We start from the raw sequence: 18,636 nt of genomic DNA, 5'->3' as shown, positions 1-18,636 counted from the left end.
CCACATTATTCATAATAATAAAAAAGTAGAAACAAGCCAAATGACCATCAATGGATGAATGGATAAATGAAATGTGATATATCCACATTTATATTCAAATAATAAGGAATATTATTCAGTCATAGAAAGGGATAAAATACTGATACACGTTATGTCATGGATAAATCTTAAAAACAAGCTAAGTGAAAGAAGTCAGTCATAAAATATCACATATGTTCATTCATATGAACTGTTCAGAACAGGCAAATTTATAGATACATGAAATAGATTAATGGTTATCTATGCCCAGTAAGGATTGGGGGATTGTGGGTGACAGCTAATGGGTATGGGGTTTACATTGAGAATGGTGAAGCGCTCTAGAATTGACTGTGATGAGAGCTGCACAGTTGTGTGAATACACTAAACACCACTGAATTGTATGCTTTAAATGGATGAATCATAAGGTGTATAAATTATCTCTCAATGAAAAAAAATTACTGAACATCTACAATATTCCAGGCACCTTTCTAGGATTGAGTAGTGAACAAAATACACAGAATACTTGCCTCCATGGATCTTACATTTTTTCTGCGGGAGAGGAAAGATGTTAACCATAACAAAGCAATGTATTAGCAAGTAATAAATGCTGTAGTGGAAAAAACAGAGTAGAATGAAGTATGCTGAGGGATAAAGGTTGTAATCACATCTAGGAATTTGTAGTATTCTTGCCTTGAGACACCCATGCACAGTATGAAAAGGTGAAAAGATATGACACTGGACGAGCAGCATGCCAGGTTGGTAGGTGTCCAATATGTGCTACTGGGAAAAAGTGGAGAAATAACTCTAAAAAGAATGAAGAGGCTAAGCCAAAGTGTAAATAATGCTCAGATGTGGATGTATCTGGTGGTGAAAGTAATGTGTCTGATCCTGTAAAGAATAATATTGCATAGGAATCTGGAATGTTAGGTCCATGAATCAAGGTAAAGTCAAACAGGAGAAGGCAAGAGAGAACATCAACATTCTAGCAATCAGTGAACTAAAATGGATGGGAACGGGCAAATTTAATTCAGATGACAATTATATTTACTACTGTGGGCAGGGACCCCTTAGAAGAAAGGGAGTAGCCCTCAAAAACAACAAACGAGTCTGAAACAGTGTGTGCTTAGCCGTTCAGTCATGTCCTACTCTGCGACCCTGTGGGTTGTAGCCCATCAGGCTCTTCTGTCTACGGGATTCTCCAGGCAAGAATACTGGAGTGGGTTGTCATTTCCTCCTCCAGATGATCTTCCCAACCCAGGGATTGAACCCAGATCTCCTGCATAGCAGGTGGATTCTTTATTGAGTAAATATTTATATAGTAAATATTATTTAAAAGTCACAGCAAAGGCATGTCAGCATTTGGGTGCAATATCAAAAAGGACAAATAATCTCAGTTTGTTTCCAAGATAAACCATTCAACAACATCACAGTAACCCACTTCTATTTCCCAACTACTAATGCCAAAGAAACTGAAGTCCGATGGTTCTATGAAGACTTCCAAGACCTTCTAGAACTAATATCCAAAAAAGATGTCTTTTTCATCACAGGGGATTGGAATGCAAAATAGAAAGTCAAGTGTTACATGGAGTAATAGGCAAATTTGGCATTGGAGTACAAAGTGAAGCAGGGCAAAGGCTAATAGAGTTTTGCCAAGAGAACACACTGGTCATAGCAAACACCCTCTTCCAACAACATAAGAGATAACTCTACACACGGACATCATCAGATGATCAATACAAAAATCAGAATAATTATATTCTTTGCAGCCAAAGATGGAGAAGCTCTATACAGTCAGCAAAAACAAGACCAGGAACTGACTGTGGCTCAGATTGTGAACTCCTTATTGCCAAATTGAGACTTAAATTGAAGAAAGTAGGGAAAACCAATAGACCGTTCAGGTATGACCTAAATCAAATCCCTTATGATTACAGTGGAAGTGACAAATAGATTCAAGGGATTAGATCTGATAGACAGAGTACCTGAAGAACTATGGACAGAGGTTCATAGCATTGTATAGGAGGCGTGACCAAAACCATCCCCAAGAAAAAGAAATGCTAGAAGGCAAAATGGTTGTCTGAGGAAGTCTTACATATAGCTGAGAAAAGAAGAGACACAAAAGGCAAAGGAGAAAGGGAAAGATATATCCAACTGAATGCAGAGTTTCAGAGAACAGCAAAGAGCAATAAGAAGGCCTTCTTAAGTGAGCAATTCAAAGAAACAGAGGAAACCAATAGAATGGGAAAGACTAGAGATCTTTTCAAGAAAATTGGAGATACCAAGGGAACATTTCATGCAAGTATGAGCACAATAAAGGACAGAAATAGTACGGACCTAACAGAAGCAGAAGATATCAAGAAGAGGTGGCAAGAATACACAGAAGAACTATACAAAAATGGTCTTAAAGACCCAGATTACCATGAATGTGTGATCACTCACCTAGAGCCAGACACCTGGAAGCGTGAAGTCAAGTGGACTTTAGGAAGCATCAGTATGAACAAAGCTAGTGGAGGTGATGGAATTCCAACTGAGCTAATTCAAATCCTAAGAGATGATGATGTGAAAGTGCTGCACTCAATATGCCAGCAAATTAGGAATACTTAGCAGTGGCCACAGGATTGGAAAACGTTAGTGTTCATTCCAGTCCCAAAGAAGGGCAATGCCATGTTCAAACTACTATACAATTGCACTCATTTCACAAGCTAGCAAGATGATGCTCAAAATCCTTCAATCTAGGCTTCAAAAGTACGTGAACCAAGAACTTCCAGATGTACAAGCTGAATTTAGAAAAGGCAGAGGAAACAGAGATCAAATTGCCAACATCCTCTGGATAACAGACAAAGGAAGGGAATTCCAGAAAAACATCTACTTCTGCTTCATTGACTATGCTAAAGCTTTTGGCTGTGTGGATCACAAGAAACTGTGGAAAATTCTTCAAGAGTTGGGAATACAGAACACCTTATCTGCTTCCTGTCTGAACAAAGAGCCAGTTGATGGAAGTGAGTAGGGCAACTATGTCCTAAGTGAAAACACTTCAAGACAGAGGCAACAGCTAGTGCGAAGGGCCTGAGGCTGGAGCATATGTGGTAAATTCATCGAAGAGGGCCTGGTGTGAGCAGAACAGGTGAGTGAAGAAAGCAATAACAAAAAGTAAGTTACAGGGAGATACAGTAGGTCCCCTACACGCGAATGAGTTCTATTTTGAGAGCACAGTCATAGTCCAGTTGGTTCCTAAATCCAACAAAGTTAGCCTATCTACCCAACTAACACACCTGGCTGGGTAGCACTGTACTGTAATAGGTTTATAATACTTTTCACACAAATGATACATTAAAAAAAAACACACACAAAAGAAAACATTTTTAATCTTACAGTACCTTGAGTAAGTATAGTAGTACAGTATAACAACTGGCGTACAGGGGCTGGCATCAAGTGAACAGGAAAGAAGAGTTATTGACTGGAGGACGGAGGGGAGGTGGGAGACGGTAGAGCTGAAGGACTGTCAGCAATAGGAGATAGAGAGCAAGCTGCATGCCTGACGGTGATGGAACAAATGTACATTCACATCTTCGAAAGTTTGCAAGTTGAAGGTTCGTATGTAAGGGACTTACTGTAATGGGGCCAGATCACTAAGGGTTTTATAAGCATCTGCAGGGTTTCTAGCTTTTGCTCTAAGTGCAGTGCGAAGTCAACAGAGGGATTTTAGAAAAAAAAAATTTACTTAATCTGACTTGCAACATATCACACTGGCTGATATGTTGAGATCCAATTTGGAGAGAGGCAACAAATATAGAAGCAAGGAAACCAGTTAGGTAGTTTTCACAGTAATTGAAGAGGAAGCTGATGGCTTGGCTCAGGATGGAAGCAGTGAAGGTGGTGAAAAGTGGTCAGATTCTGACTATATTTTAAAGGTTCAGCCCGCAGAATTTCCTAGATAGACTGGATGTGGGTGTCAGAAAAAGGCTGGCATCAAAGTGACTCCAAAGTCTTTTAGCCTGAGCTGACACAAGGATAGACCTACCGTTAAACAAATCGGGAACACTTGAGTAGAAGTTTTACGGGGAAGATCAGGAATTCAGTTTGGATGTTCTACATTCGAGACATCTTTCAGACACAGAAGGGAAGATGCCATTGTCTGACTGCAGATATACATTTGGGAGTTAGTGGGGTCCAGGTGACATTTTAAAGCCATGAACCTAGTGAAGCAGCAGCTCAAAGGCTGAAGTGTAGGTCATTTCAACATGAAGAGATTGGGGCGGGGGTGTGTGTGCTTAGTCGCTCAGTTGTGTCTGATTCTTTGTGACCCCATGGACTGCAGCCCACCAGGCTCCTCTGTCCACGGGGATTCTCCAGGCAAGAATACCCTCCTCCAGGGGATCTTCCCAACCCAGAGATCGAACCCGGGTCTCCCGCATTGCGGGTGGATTCTTTACCGTCTGAGCCATTGGGGCAGGGTGGGGAAGAAAAAAAAATCAAGAAGTCTGAGAAAAACTGACTAGTGGGATCATGTGGAAAGTGAAGGGAGGGTGATTCAAGAGAATTAAGTATTGATGGGAGGATGGAGTGATCCACTGCATCAAATTCAGTCAAGTACGATGAGAATGAAAAACGAACCACTCAACTTAGCAATGTGAAGGCAAAATCTGATAATAGGCATTTTGGTGGTGTGGTAGGGATGAAAGTCTGTCTGGAGTGACTTAGAAATACGGAGGGAGGATGTGGAGACAGAGAATATCCATTCCTCTTCTGAAGTGATGACCGTAAATGAGAGCAGAGAAATTAAGGAGTAGCTTGAGGGGCAGGGAGAGTTGAGAGAAATGTGCAGATATATTTGTTCCTAATGGGAAAAATAAGTAGGTGTTTGAGTGCTAGTGGGAATGATGTAGTAATGAATCAGTCCAGACAGAAAAATTGATGACGACAGAAAGGGGAGAATTTGTCTTAAATTGTCCTCAAGGAAAGGAAAGGGGATGGAAACTAGTACATAACCCAAATGGTTGGCCTTGAATAGAAGTATCAGGAAGGAAGATGGTATACTAGTAGAAATGTTAGGAGGTGATAGATGCAGTTGCATTTACACATCATCATATATTAAATATATCAAATATCTCTGCATCCTTAAATGACTCTGATCTCTATTCTAGTTTTCTATTTCCCTTGAAGACTCACGTTGTTGTAATTACTTTAGCTTTAGAATATATTTTAATATTGTGAAGTCCAAGTGCCCTCTTAATGTTTGATTCCAAAATTACATTGGTGGTGTTGAAAATATATTCTTCCAGAACACTTTAGAATCATTGGGTCAAGTTAAAATATAACTCCTCTTGAAATTCTGACTTTGAGTTAAATTTGTTTATTATATTTTGGAGTTTTGATGCATTTAGAATACACAGTCTTCATTTCTAGGAACACATTAAGGATTGCGGACTTACTTTATAAGAGCTCTTTCTAAGGTTACCTTAAATATGTACACAGGTTGTTAATAAATGATATGCTTAGCTTAGAGATTTTTTAAAAGGACACAAATAGTAGTCATTTGTTGGTTGGCTAATTTATAAACTGTCAAAATCCCCAGGATACCCAAGTCAAAATGACAAGCCAGAGACGCTCAGGGGAGTAAGGAGCTCTAGGCAAATACCCTATATATTGTGGAGCAGGATGAGGAGTTGCTTCTTGGAAAGACAGGATGAGGCAACACTGATGAGGAAAAATTCATCAAAAAAACATTAGCATGAATAAACAATTTCAGCTCCTCTTGAACCCTGGCACATGTTCATATAGATGTGATTATCTTTCCACTTTGCTGTGACTGAATCTAGAAGAAGTATAAAATAAGTAGCTCAAATGGCATCACCAACTTGATGGACATGAGTTTGAGCAAGCTCTGGGAGTTATTGATGGACAGGGAATCGTGGCATGCTGCAGTCCATGGGGTCACAAAGAGTCGGACATGACTGAGTGACCGAACTGAGAAACTAGAAACCTCTATTCTACAGGACAAACATTTTTTAGGTTTTATATAGCATTTTCTGCCAGGGGTCTTATAGACAGAAAAGTCTCTTCCAAAGGATGTCATTTATATAACTTGACACCTCTTTTTTCCTTTAGCATACAGCTCTGCCCAGAGGTGAGTGAGAATAAACTGGTCATGTGTGAGGATCTGTTTCTCAGTTGGCCTGGTGCCTGTGTACTCAAGAGACAAGCAGAGCACATTGGGATGCCTGAAAATAGACACGGAGTCCTAAGAATTGTGGGCCCATAGAGAAACACAGGTCTGTAGTTAAAAATAAGTGTTTTCTTAACATGCAGCATCAGAAAATTATCATTTTTGCTTTAGCTATATGTTCAGAGAGTTTAGACAGCGTGGATTAGCCAATTAATCTTACTCTTCACAACAAAATTTTATCTTCATGGAATTCCATATTTGGAATTTTAAGTAAATGGGAAAATATAAGTAGAGGGGAAACTTCCCAGAAACACACACACTAAATGATGTGATTGCCCCTTGTTTTTAGATGCTAATTTTTGTCCAACTGTTTTGTGACCCCATGGACTGTGGCCCACCAGGCTCCTCTGTCCATGGGATTTCCCAGGCAAGAATACTGAAGTGGGTTGCCATTTCCTCCTCCAGCGATCCTTCTGACTCAGAGATTAAACTCACGTCTCCTGAATTGGAAGGGAAATTCTTTACCACTCAGTCATCAGGGAAGCCCAACTGATGCGATATGAGCAATTAAACATCAAATTTAAAACTTAAATTTGAGAAGGCAACTTTTCAATTTAAAAAATGTAAAGTGACTGATAGTATCGATAGCATGAACTTAGGCTATTACATGATTCAAAGAGTTGGACACGACTGAGCAACTAAACTGAACTGAACTGAAGGGGTAGATATGTAAATGAAGAACCTGCTTTAATCAACTGAGATACCACAGTTCAGTACAGTTGTTCAGTCATGTCTGAAACTGACTGCAGCACGCCACGCATCCCTGTCCATCATCAACTCCCAAAGCTTACGCAATCTCACATCCATTGAGTCGGTGATGCCATCCAACCATCTCATCCTCTGTCGTCCCCTTCTCTTCCCGCCTTCAATCTTTCCCAGCATCAGGGTCTTTTCAAATGAGTCAGTTCTTCGCATCAGGTGGCCAAAGTATTGGAGTTTCACCTTCAGCATCAGTCCTTCCAATGAATATTCAGGACTGATTTCTTTTACGATGGACTGGTTGGATCTCCTTGCAGTCCAAGGGACCCTCAAGGGTCTTCTCCAACAGCACAGTTCAAAAGCATCAATTCTTTGGCACTCAGCTTTCTTTATAGTCCAACTCTCATCTATACATGACTACTGGAAAAACCATAGCTTTGACTAGACGGACCTTTGTTGGCAAAGTAATGTCTCTGCTTTTTAATATGCTGTCTAGGTTGGTCATAACTTTTCTTCCAAGGAGCAAGTGTCTGTTAATTTCATGCCTGCAGTCACCATCTGCAGTGATTTTGGAGCCCCCAAAATAAAGTCTCACTGTTTCCATTGCTTCCCCATCTATTTCCCACGAAGTGATAGGACCAGATGCCATGATCATAATTTTCTGAATGTTGAGTTTTAAGCCAACTTTGTCACTCCCCTCTTTCACTTTCATCAAGAGGCTCTTTAGCTCTTCTTCGCTTTTTGCCATAAGGGTTGTATCTGCATATCTAAGGTTATTGATATTTCTCCCAGCAATCTTGATTCCACTTTGTGCTTCATCCAGTCCAGTATTTTTCATGATGCATATAAGTTAAATGAGCAGGGTGACACACATAGCCTTGACGTAGTCCTCTCCCGATTTGGAAGCAGTCTGTTGTTCCATGCCCAGTTCTAACTGTTGCTTCTTGACCTGCATACAGATTTCTCAGGAGGCAGGTCTTGGAGGGCACAAACAAAACCTTGTTTGCACCAGGATCCATGAGAAAGGAGCAGTGACTCCACAAGAGACTGACCCAGACTTTCCCTTGAGTGTCCAGACGTCTCTGGCAGAGGTGTGGGTACAGCAGTGCATGCATGGGACCTTTTGAAGGAAGTGGCCATTATCTTCATAACTTCCACCATAGTTTGGCCTCAGGTCAAATATTAGCGAGGGAAAACAACCCTTCCCATCAACAGAAAATGGGATTAAAGATTTACTGAGAACGGCACTCCCCCCCCAACAGAGAAACACCCAAGTTCCCCCTCAGTCAATCTCTCCCATCAGGAAGCTTCCATAAGTCTTTTATCCTTCTCCATCAGAGGGCAGACAGAATGAAAACCACAGTCACGGGAAACTAACCAATCTGATCACATGGACCACAGCCTTGTCCAACTCAAGGAAACTATGAGCCATGCCATGTAGGGCTACCCAAGACAGACAGGTCACGGTGTAGAGTTCTGACAAAACGTGGTCAACTGGAGAAGGGAATGGCAAACCACTTCAGGATTCTTGCCTTGAGAACCCCATGAACAGTATGAAAAGGCAAAAAGACAGGACACTGAAAGATACACTCCCCAGCTCAGTAGGTGCCCAATATGCTACTAGAGAGCAGTGGAGAAATAACTCCAAAAAGAAAGAAAAAATGGAGCCAAAGCAAAAACAACAACCAGTTGTGGATGTGACTGGTGATGGAAGTAAAGTCCGATGCTGTAAAAGCAATACTGCATAGGAACCTGGGATGTTAGGTCCATGAATCAAGGCAAATTGGAAGTGGTCAAACAGGAGATGGCTAGAGTGAACATCAAAATTTTAGGAATCAGAAAACTAAAATGGACTGGAATGGTGAATTTAACTCAGATGACCGTTATATCTACTACTGTGGGCAGGAATCCCTTAGAAGAAATGGAGGAGCCATCATAGTCAACAAAAGAGCCTGAAATGCAGTACTTGGATGCAGTCTCAAAAATGACATAATGATCTCTGTTTGTTTCCAAAGCAAACCATTCAATATCACAGTAATCCGAGTCTATGCCCCGACCAGTAATGCTGAAAAAACTGAAGTTGAGCGGTTCCACGAAGACCTACAAGACCTTTTAGAACTAACCCCCACAGAAAGATGTCCTTTTCACTATAAGGGACTGGAATGTAAAAGCAGGAAGTCAAGAAATACCTGGAGTAACAGGCAAATTTGGCCTTGGAATACAGAATGAAGCAGGGCAAAGGCTAATAGAGTTTTGCCAAGAGAACACACTGGTCATAGCAAACACCCTCTTCCAACAACACAAGAGAAGACTCTACATATGGACATCACCAGACAGTCAATACCAAAATCAGATTGATTATATTCTTTGCAGCAAAGACGGAAAAGCTCTATACAGCCAGCAAAAACAAGACTGGGAGCTGACTGTGGCTCAGATCATGATCTCCTTATTGCCAAATTCAGACTTAAACTGAAGAAAGTAGGGAAAACCACTAGACCATTCAGGTACGACCTAAATCAAATCCTTTATGATTATACAGTGGAAGTCAAATAGATTCAAGGGATTTTAGATCTGATAGACAGAGTCTCTCAAGAACTATTGATGGAGGTTTGTGACACTGTACAGGAGGCAGGGATCAAGACCATCCCGAAGAAAATGGAAAGCAAAAAGGCAAAATGGTTGTCTGAAGAGGCCTTACAAATAGCTGTGAATAGAAGAGAAGCAAAAAGCAAAGAAGAAAAGGAAAGATAAACCCATTTGAATGCAGAGTTCCAAAGAATAGCAAGGAGAGATAAGAAAGTCTTCCTCAGTGATCAGTGCAAAGAAACAGAGGAAACAATAGAATGGGAAAGACTAGAGACCTCTTCAAGAAATTAGAGATACCAAGGGAACATTTCATGCAAAGATGGGCACAATAAAGGACAGAAATGCTATGAACCTAACAGAAGGAGAAGATATTAAGAAGAGGCAGCAAGAATACACAGAAGAGCAACACAAAAAAGATCTTTATGACCCAAATAATCATGATGGTATGATCACTTACCTAGAGCCAGACATTCTGGAATATGAAGTCAAGTGGGCCTTAGGAAGCATCATGACGAACAAAGCTAGTGGAGGTGAAGGAATTCCAGTTGAGCTATTTTAAATCCTAAGAGATGATGCTGTGAAAGTGCTACAATCAATATGCCAGCAAATTTGGAAAACTCAGCAGTGGCCAAAGGACTGGAAAAGGTCAGTTTTCATTCCAATTGCAAAGAAAGTCAATCCCAAAGAATGCTCAAACTACCGCACAATTGCACTCATCTCACATACTAGCAGAGTAATGTCAAAATTCTCCAAGCCAGGCTTCAGCAATTCGTGAACTGTGAACTTCCAGATGTTCAAGCTGGATTTAGAAAAGGCAGAGGAACCAGAGATCAAATTGCCAACAATAGGTGGATTATTGAAAAAGCAAGAGAGTTCCAGAAAAACATCTATTTCTGCTTTATTGACTATGCCAAAGCCTTTGACTGTGTGGATCACAACAAACTATGGAGATAACACAATGCAGCCTAGAAAACAGTGGCCTGGAAAGCAGTGGTCTGGCTTCCTATCTTTTGTGACCTTACCAAGTCATTTAAACTTCCCTGCCTCAGTTTCTCCTTTGTACAAGGATAACCTTAAACTAGATGATCTGAAATCTCCCCAATCTATGCTTTCATTTCGCTTATGGGTGAATTTTCAGATTCAAAGTAAGCTCTTTTTATATTTACACACAAAGTGTTACACTTTTCATCTGAAAGTAGTCATTTAAAAAATCTTTAATAGCCTGGGATATTTGTAACAAAGAAGTTTCACCCTGTATGCACACATGATATTCCAAATTTGATTTAACAGTTTTGTTAAAAGCAGTTTTCCAACTATACCCCTATAGGTCATACACATAATTTTTCTATTTTCCACCTCCCTGTTGAAACTATCGTTAAAACAAGAAAACTGCAACACACAAGAAAGACTTCCTTCAATACTAGAATCTCCAGTCATTTGAGATTACAGAGGTACAAAAATGTCTGGAACACACACTGTTTTTGTTACCGAAATTTCAGTGTGACGCTTCCAAATGTGGCCCAGGTTAGGGACTGAGCTTACCTTCTCTTGAAGAAAGGGAACCCACATGCAGCCCACCAGTTCCTGGCGATACTGTTGTGTAAAGGGTCCAACATAAGACACATATGCTGCCGTAAGGAGAACATCTCCACAGAGTGTCTTCTCTTGAGCTTCGAAGGATTTAATAGACTGGCCCCAGCGAATCTTCTCTGACTGAAATATATGATGATTCTGATGTAACTGCAAAGTGAGGAGCAACTCAAGAAACATTTAGTGTAATTACTTTATATCTCGGTTTAAGTTTAGGTCACCCTGCACAGCCTTGATAAGGAAGAGAACATGACTGGGTGGTGTACCTATGCTGACCATTCATTCATGTGAACCCATTATCATGAAGGCACTCTCATTCTATCGTCAGTGAAGTTTATGGTAATACAACATTATATCTTTAACATCTCCTTTTTGTTGGATGCCCTAACTCTTCAGTTAGGTGTGAGGTTTTTCTTAAAAGGCTGATGGTCACTCTCTTGTCCATCTACGAGTACAGGACCAAGAGCTGTGGCCAAGCCTGAGTGATGTTAGGATTTTTATGGCAGCTTGGCTGTTCACCATCATTTTTGCTTTTCAGCAATGGTACTATACCTCCCTCAGCAAACATCATCTTAAACATAGCAGCCATGGGCGAATTATAGAAAAAGGAAAGTGACAAACACTAGTTATGTTCATCATTTAAAACATAAAGCTTAAAAGAGCCATCTTACTAGAATTCTATTAATTAAAGAACAGCGTTGGTAGTTACTAAATGTGGGTTATTTCTGCAATATAATTACTCAATCAGTTGAAGAGCTCACAGCCCATGCAAAAAGATGGAAACCAGAAGGATGTCACTAGCTTTGAAGACAGTATGCTCAAAGGATGCTGTTCAACTCCTTCTATCTACATGACTAGACATTTAAAATCTGATTTCCAGGTTAAGTATGTAGAGCCTTTAATATTGGATTTGAATAAAACTGTAATAAATATCTATGGATTGACTGAACTGCAGGACACTTCACTAATTCATTTGGTTTCAATGCATGCTAAAATTTAATACCACATTCTAAGAATACATAAATTAATAGGAACTGGAGAAATAAAACCAGCAAAATGTTGGTTAAAACAATGAAGAACCCTGTGGAAGAATTCAGCTTTTTTCATGAAAGAGGGGAGACCACAGAAAGCAAAAATAATTTATGTCAGAGCAAATTGCAATACTAGCTCCCTGCAAGCCATCACAATACCCTCAGCACTGAGGTAATGAAACTAGCAGGTGACAATGGTTATGAAATCTATTTTAAGATAGTCTGCTTTGCTCGATAAAGATCACTCCAAGTTAGCTCTATAATTAAACACTAGGCAACTTCAACTCCCTTGCCTTCTTTATAGAATTCATTAATTTCCTTCCTCAGCTATAGATAATATATCCATTAATTTTGAAGAAGAATCTCTCATTTGCCTTCCCTCTAACTTTGTTGTCTTTGGTTAGTAAATGATAAACAATAAAGGGCACCCACCTCATTCTCCAAAACAGCTTTGAAACTTGAAGATTTACTAAACGCAGACTTATCGGCGATTGAAATCGTCAATAATTTCACTATACCACCCACGCAACATAAATCATTACTGACACTGGCTAACAAGGGCTTAAGAATTGGAACATGTCCTGTAATAAATTTCTAGACAGTTAAAAATCACTATAATTTTATTCTAATGCATTATAGATTGCCTGTAATGTCATCCTGGCTGGGGTGACCCATTTCTAATTTTGAACAGCTGTTAGCTCTGGAGTTAGTTAATGATTAAATATAAATTGCCTGATTTATTAGTCTGAATGGTTGAGACTATAGCTTCCAGGTCAATGCTATATAGACAAAATCATCAGTCTTGGTGTTTTTCAGAAGTTAACTGTCTCCTGTTCTAGTCAGAAAGAATTTATCCTCAAAGGAAAAGGTCTGACATCTTCAATTAATCTTTTAAAAATATACGTATATACATACTCATATGTACTTTTTGTTAGTTAACATTATTCAGCCATTTTTCCTCTCCTTTTCTAAATCATAATCTAAATCATCATGAATAAATAAAGCCTTTGGAAGACATTGCTGTGTGCTAGAGATACAAGGTAGCAAGATACAAGATACAAGCCCTGTTTTTCCCTTGATAAAACTTTCAGACATTCTCTACTTCAAGTAAGTCTAATTAAATGGCACTTCCTCTATTCCATAGGTCCTTATAAATGGTAAACCCTTCACACTGCCTAAATCTTATCACTGCAGATGGAAGCAGGTATAAACTCTACTAGGAGCTTGCATAATTTCTCAACGGATCTAAGAAAAATGAATCTTCAAAGGGCTCCAGAATTTCTTTTCAACACAGTTCTTCCCAAACTCACCCATTCATTCATTCAACAAATATCTATTGGTGCCTCCAGGGACTACTCTCTATGTTTTGGATCAAGCAGTGCAGGAAACAAATGAAGTTTCCTTCTTTTGAGAGCTCATAGCCTAGTTAGGGGGAAAAGACTGCAAAAAAAGTACATACATTCATGCATGTATACATGTGTGTGTCATATGATGATACAGACTATGAAAAAATAGTAAAGCAGAGGAAACAAAAACATCTATAGAGTGCTATGGCTGATTCTTGATGTTTGACAGAAAACCACAAAATTCTGTAAAGCAATTATCCTTCAATTAAAAAAATAAAGTGGCGGAAAAAAAAGATCTATGGAGTGGTGTGTGCATGCGTGTACTCATGTGTGTATGTGTATAAGGGGCAAGGTGCATGCTTTTTAACAAAGGGAGGTCAGAGAAAACCATGTAATAAGGAGAACTTCTGGAAGATACCTGAAGGAAGTATGGGACCCAGTAATATCAATGCCTGGAAAAGTGTCAGTCACATGGAGGAAAAAGGCAAAGGCCATGGGGTAGGAGAGGACTGGCAGGGTGAGGAAGAGTGAGCTGCCTGGTGAGGGTGGAGCAGGGCAGAAGGTGGCAGAATGGAGGACAGAGATATACAGGAGCTAGGTCATGGAGGGTCCTGCAGGCCTGGCAAAACCTCTGGACCATATTTTGAGTGAGACAACTAGTTATTGGAGAATTCTGAGAGAGCGGTAACATGAGTGGACTTAGTTTTTCTAACAACATCACTCAGCGGCTTTAAGGGGTGTGGACCTTGAGGGTAGTGGTGGAGGCTAGGACGATGCTCCAGTGGGGAGTAGCTGGAGGCCTGGACCAGCGTGGAGAGGTGAAGGTGCTAAAGAGTGCTGGGATTCTGAATGGACTCTGAAGGGCGAGCCAGGACGGTCTGCCGCTAGACTGAATATGGGTGTGAGGAAGAAAGCAGTAAGTCAAGGGGGAGTCTAGAGTTTTAGGCCATAACAACTAGAAGAAAAGACCAGCAGTTATGGAGACTGAACAGAGAGAGTGGATCTAGCAGAACAAAGAGTGAGTTTGCATATAATAAGCTATGAGTTTCAGAAGGAGAATGGGTTTAAATTTGTATTAAATTTAAATTAGATTGTTAAAAGTCTACTTATAAGAAATTAGGCCAGCCTCAGCCATCCTAACTTACATTTCTCCCTCCTTTCTTGGTGAGAAAACTCTTGATTCTGAAAAGACTTACTGTGTGTTTCCAGTACCCTGGGATGAACTGGGTAAGTCAATTATGATCACCCCATTTCCCACATTCCCTGCCTTCTTTGCATCTATCTGTGGTCACTCTGGTTCTGGCTAAACAAACAAGTGCTTTAGGCAAGTCTGCTTAAGGGGTTGCCTTAAGCAGAAAACTTGTTTTTGTTATAAAAGAAGAAAAACCTAGCTGCTACAGATTCTTCTCTCCTGCCTGAACCTGAAGGAGTAGCATTCATCTGGCACATGGCTGTAAAATGTATAAGGGTGAACAGAATGTGCTCTGACAGCAGCAGAAGGCAGCAGACAAGTCAGGGGTCTGATCACTCATTCCCTGAAATGACACTGATAATGCCTACCTCTGCAATTTTTTTTTAATATGTGAAAAATAAACTCCCTTTTGTTTAAGCTACTGTGAAACAACTTTTCTATCACCTTCAGCTAAATGCATGTCTAGTAGTGCATTTCTATATTTTTAGGTAGCACTTAAAAACAAGAGTTTTAAGATTCACATATCATGAAATTCATCAAGTCTTCAGCTGAGTGAGTTTTAATATATTCACAGATTCGTGCCATCATCCCCAATAATTTTAGAAGGTTTCTCTCATACAATAGAGAAACTCAACCCATCAGCAGGCACTCCCAAGTTCCTGCCCCCTTGTCTAGTATAAACGATTCTTATTCCCCTTTTTGTTGTTGGGTCCATGTTTAGTCAGTCATTGTTGACAGCAAATAAGGATAAAATCCCCAAAAGCTGATTCTTATATTTTGGTTAGAATTTTGGAAGAAAAGGTTAACTCACCTCAAGTTCCCTCACAAGTCTGTTGGCTAGTTCAATAGTTTTGTTGGTTTGGTTCACCTCTTCTTGACAGCGAACTTTCTCAGCTATTGCCTTTTCAAACGAACCTGTGAGTCTGCTCAGATTTCGATCCAAATCCTTAAAAAAAAGAAGTCGAAATTAACTTCTGAGCCATTTTTAGGTAAAATGCAAACATTACAATCATCTTAAAACACCTGTTACCTTAAGGTAAATGAAACAAACTTCCTTCCCTCCTTTGCCCCTTGAGTACACAGTTTTGGGAGAAGATGAGAGGTTGGTGATAAGAAATCCATCAGGGCAACCATGCAGCCTTCCTCTCTCCCTTCCACACTGGGCAGAGTGCAGACAGCTACCTGGGCAAGTGGACGTGCCCTGCTGACTCAAATACACTCTTGAGCATCCAGTCCCCTCACTCATGCCTAAGCCTCAGCTTCCCTATATTAATGATGAATGTCATTCTTTCTGTTCTCTCTGCTGACTTCTCTTTCCACTTCTCATGGTCCATAATTCAGGCAATGAAGTGTTAATTATTGAGCCCCTTTAGATCTCAACACCCTGGCCTGGCTGGCCAACCAAATTTTCTCTTCGGGAAACTTGGGATTGCAAAGTTGAGGTATGTCACTGTCTTCAGCATTATAAGATCTGGGAAGATGTGTATATGTGGGAGGGCTTCATTTAGAGAGGGACCATCTTTCACCAGGGGCACAGGAAAACAGAAGAAACCAGTCCAGAGAAAGAGAAAGAAGGAAAAGGTAGCAAGGGGAGAAGTCACACGGCCCTAAACACGTTCTTGACAGCTTCCCACGTCCTGGATATTGTTCCTCCAGGGACCAAGTCACACAGTTTTTTTTTTTTTTTTTTTTCTCCCTCAGAATGCCATGAGTATTCCTGGTCTCCATTTTGGCTTAAAGTTTCCTAAGTGGGTTTCTATTTGTACAGCTAAAGGAGCCTTGACTAAGGGAGAAAATACTCGGGAGACTCCTTATTATAGCATCTTGCTACCTGCAAGTTCTAACAATCCTAAATGAGATTTTTAACACTGTGCTTATAAATATGTGCAAAATTCCAAGAGACTTTAATAATCAAATTTGTAGAACATACCCTATTTATAGAGACTGTCAATATTTGTCTATAACCCAATTATTACATTATCATTTTAATTTATATCATTGAAGTCATACTTCTTTAAAAAAGTGTATGTCATATTTAAGATTTACATATGAAACAATGTCAAATTTGTGAGAAATGGTGGAGATATCATGCATCTTCAGTTAGAAATCAGGTCAAAATAAATAATATCTAGAGGTATATTTTATTAAAAATACTTATGGTTTTATAGGGCTTCCCAGGTGGTACAGTGGGTTCCCTTATAGCTCAGTTGGTAAAGAATCCCTCTGCAATGCAGGAGACCCTGGTTCGATTCCTAGGTCAAGAAGATCCACTGGAGAAGGGATAGGCTACCCACTCCAGTATTCTTGGGCTTCCGTTGTGGCTCAGCTGGTAAAGAATCCAACTGCAATGCAGGAGACCTGGGTTTGATCCCTGGGTTGGGAAGATCCCCTAGAGAAGGGAAAGGCTACCCACTCCAGTATTCTAGCCTAGAGAATTCTATGGACTGTATAGTCCATGGGGTCGAAAAGAGTCTGACACAACTGAGCAACTTTCACTTTCAGGGGGCACAGTGGTAAAGAACCCTCCTGTCAATGCAGGAGACACAAGAGGCGCAGGTCCAATCTCTGGGTCAGGAAGGTCCCCTGGAGCAGGAAATGGTAATCCACTCTAGTATTCTTGCCAGTAAAATCATATGGACAGAGGAGGCTGGAAGGCTACATTCCATGGGGTTACAAGAGTTGGACATGACTGTGTGTGTGAACATAAATACAAACACACACACACAGTACATGGTTTTATAAAATACAGAAGCTGATCTTAGCTCTGGTATCAGACACCTGAGTTCATGACTGGATTCTGCTATCAGCTAAGCAGCCTCAAGGTGGACTGTGTACTTAAGCTCTCTATGCCTCAGTTTCATTAGTGGGACACAAATGAAGCAACTTAGCATGCATGCATGCATCATCTGAAAAATGAAATAATGTCACCCATTTCATAGGGTTGACCTAGGTATATACAGACCTAACAGAAGCAGAGGAGACTAAGAAGAGATGGCAGAAATACACAGAAGAACTATACAAAAAAGGTCTTAATGACCCGGATAACCACAATGGTGTGGTCACTCACCTAGAGCCAGACATCCTGGCGTGCAAAGTCAAGTGGGCCTTAGGAAGCATTACTACAAACAAAGCTAATGGAGTTCATGGAATTTCAGCTGGGCTATTTAAAACCCTAAAAGATGATGCTGTTAATTTGGAAAATTCAGCAGTGGCCACAGGCCTGGAAAAAATCAGTTTTCATTCCAAGTCCAAAGAAGGTCAATGCCAAAGAATGTTCAAACGACTGTACAATTGCACTCATTTCACATGTTGGCAAGGTAATGCTGAAAATCCTTCAAACTAGGCTTCAACAGTTATGTGAACCAAGAATTTTCAGATGTACAAGTTGGATTTAGAAAAGGGAGAGAAACCAGAGATCAAATTGCCAACATCCAATGGATTACAGAAAAAGTAAGGGAATTCCAGAAAAACATCTACTTCTGCTTCATTGACTATGCTAAAGCCTTAGACTGTGTAGATCACAACAAACTGTGGGAAATTCTTAAAGAGATGGGAACACCAGACTATCTAACCTGCCTCCTGAGAAACTTCTATGCAGGTCAAGAAGCAACTGAATGTGTAACAACAGACTGGTTCAAAATTGGGAAATGAGTGCGTCAAGGCTGTATATTGTCATTCTCATTCTTTTATGTAAATGCAGAGTACATCATGCAAAATGCTGGGGTGGATGAAGCACAAGCTGGAATCAAGATTGCCAGGAGAAATATCAGTAACCTCAGATATGCAGATGACACCACACTTATAGCAGAAAGTGAATAGGAACTAAAGAGCCTCCTGATGAAAGTGAAAGAGGAGAGTGAAAAAGCTGGCTTAAAACTCTGCATTCAAGAAACTAAGATCAGGGCATCCAGTGCCATCACTTCATGGCAAATAGAAGGGAAAACCATGGAA

At 40.2% G+C, this 18,636-nt stretch overlaps 1 protein-coding gene across 4 annotated transcripts in view; it reads right to left on the bottom strand.

Moving 5' to 3' along the window:
* DNAH11 (dynein axonemal heavy chain 11) overlaps positions 1-18,636 on the bottom strand; it is a 353,143-nt gene that overhangs the window by 92,924 nt on the left and 241,583 nt on the right. For 2 of the 4 annotated variants that reach the window (XM_065938807.1, XM_065938808.1), the window contains 2 exons: positions 15,493-15,631; positions 11,069-11,235 (listed from right to left, as the gene is read on the bottom strand). In XM_065938807.1, the coding sequence (XP_065794879.1) occupies positions 11,069-11,235; positions 15,493-15,631 (306 nt within the window). Of the gene's footprint in view, positions 1-11,068; positions 11,240-15,492; positions 15,632-18,636 lie in introns of all 4 variants that reach the window. The other 2 variants (XM_065938805.1, XM_065938809.1) reach the window with 1 other exon arrangement.

The sequence above is a fragment of the Muntiacus reevesi genome, chromosome 6, assembly GCF_963930625.1.
Source record: "Muntiacus reevesi chromosome 6, mMunRee1.1, whole genome shotgun sequence".
NCBI classification, from domain to species: Eukaryota; Metazoa; Chordata; class Mammalia; order Artiodactyla; family Cervidae; genus Muntiacus; species Muntiacus reevesi.
This window is presented reverse-complemented; position numbering and strand designations above follow the sequence as displayed.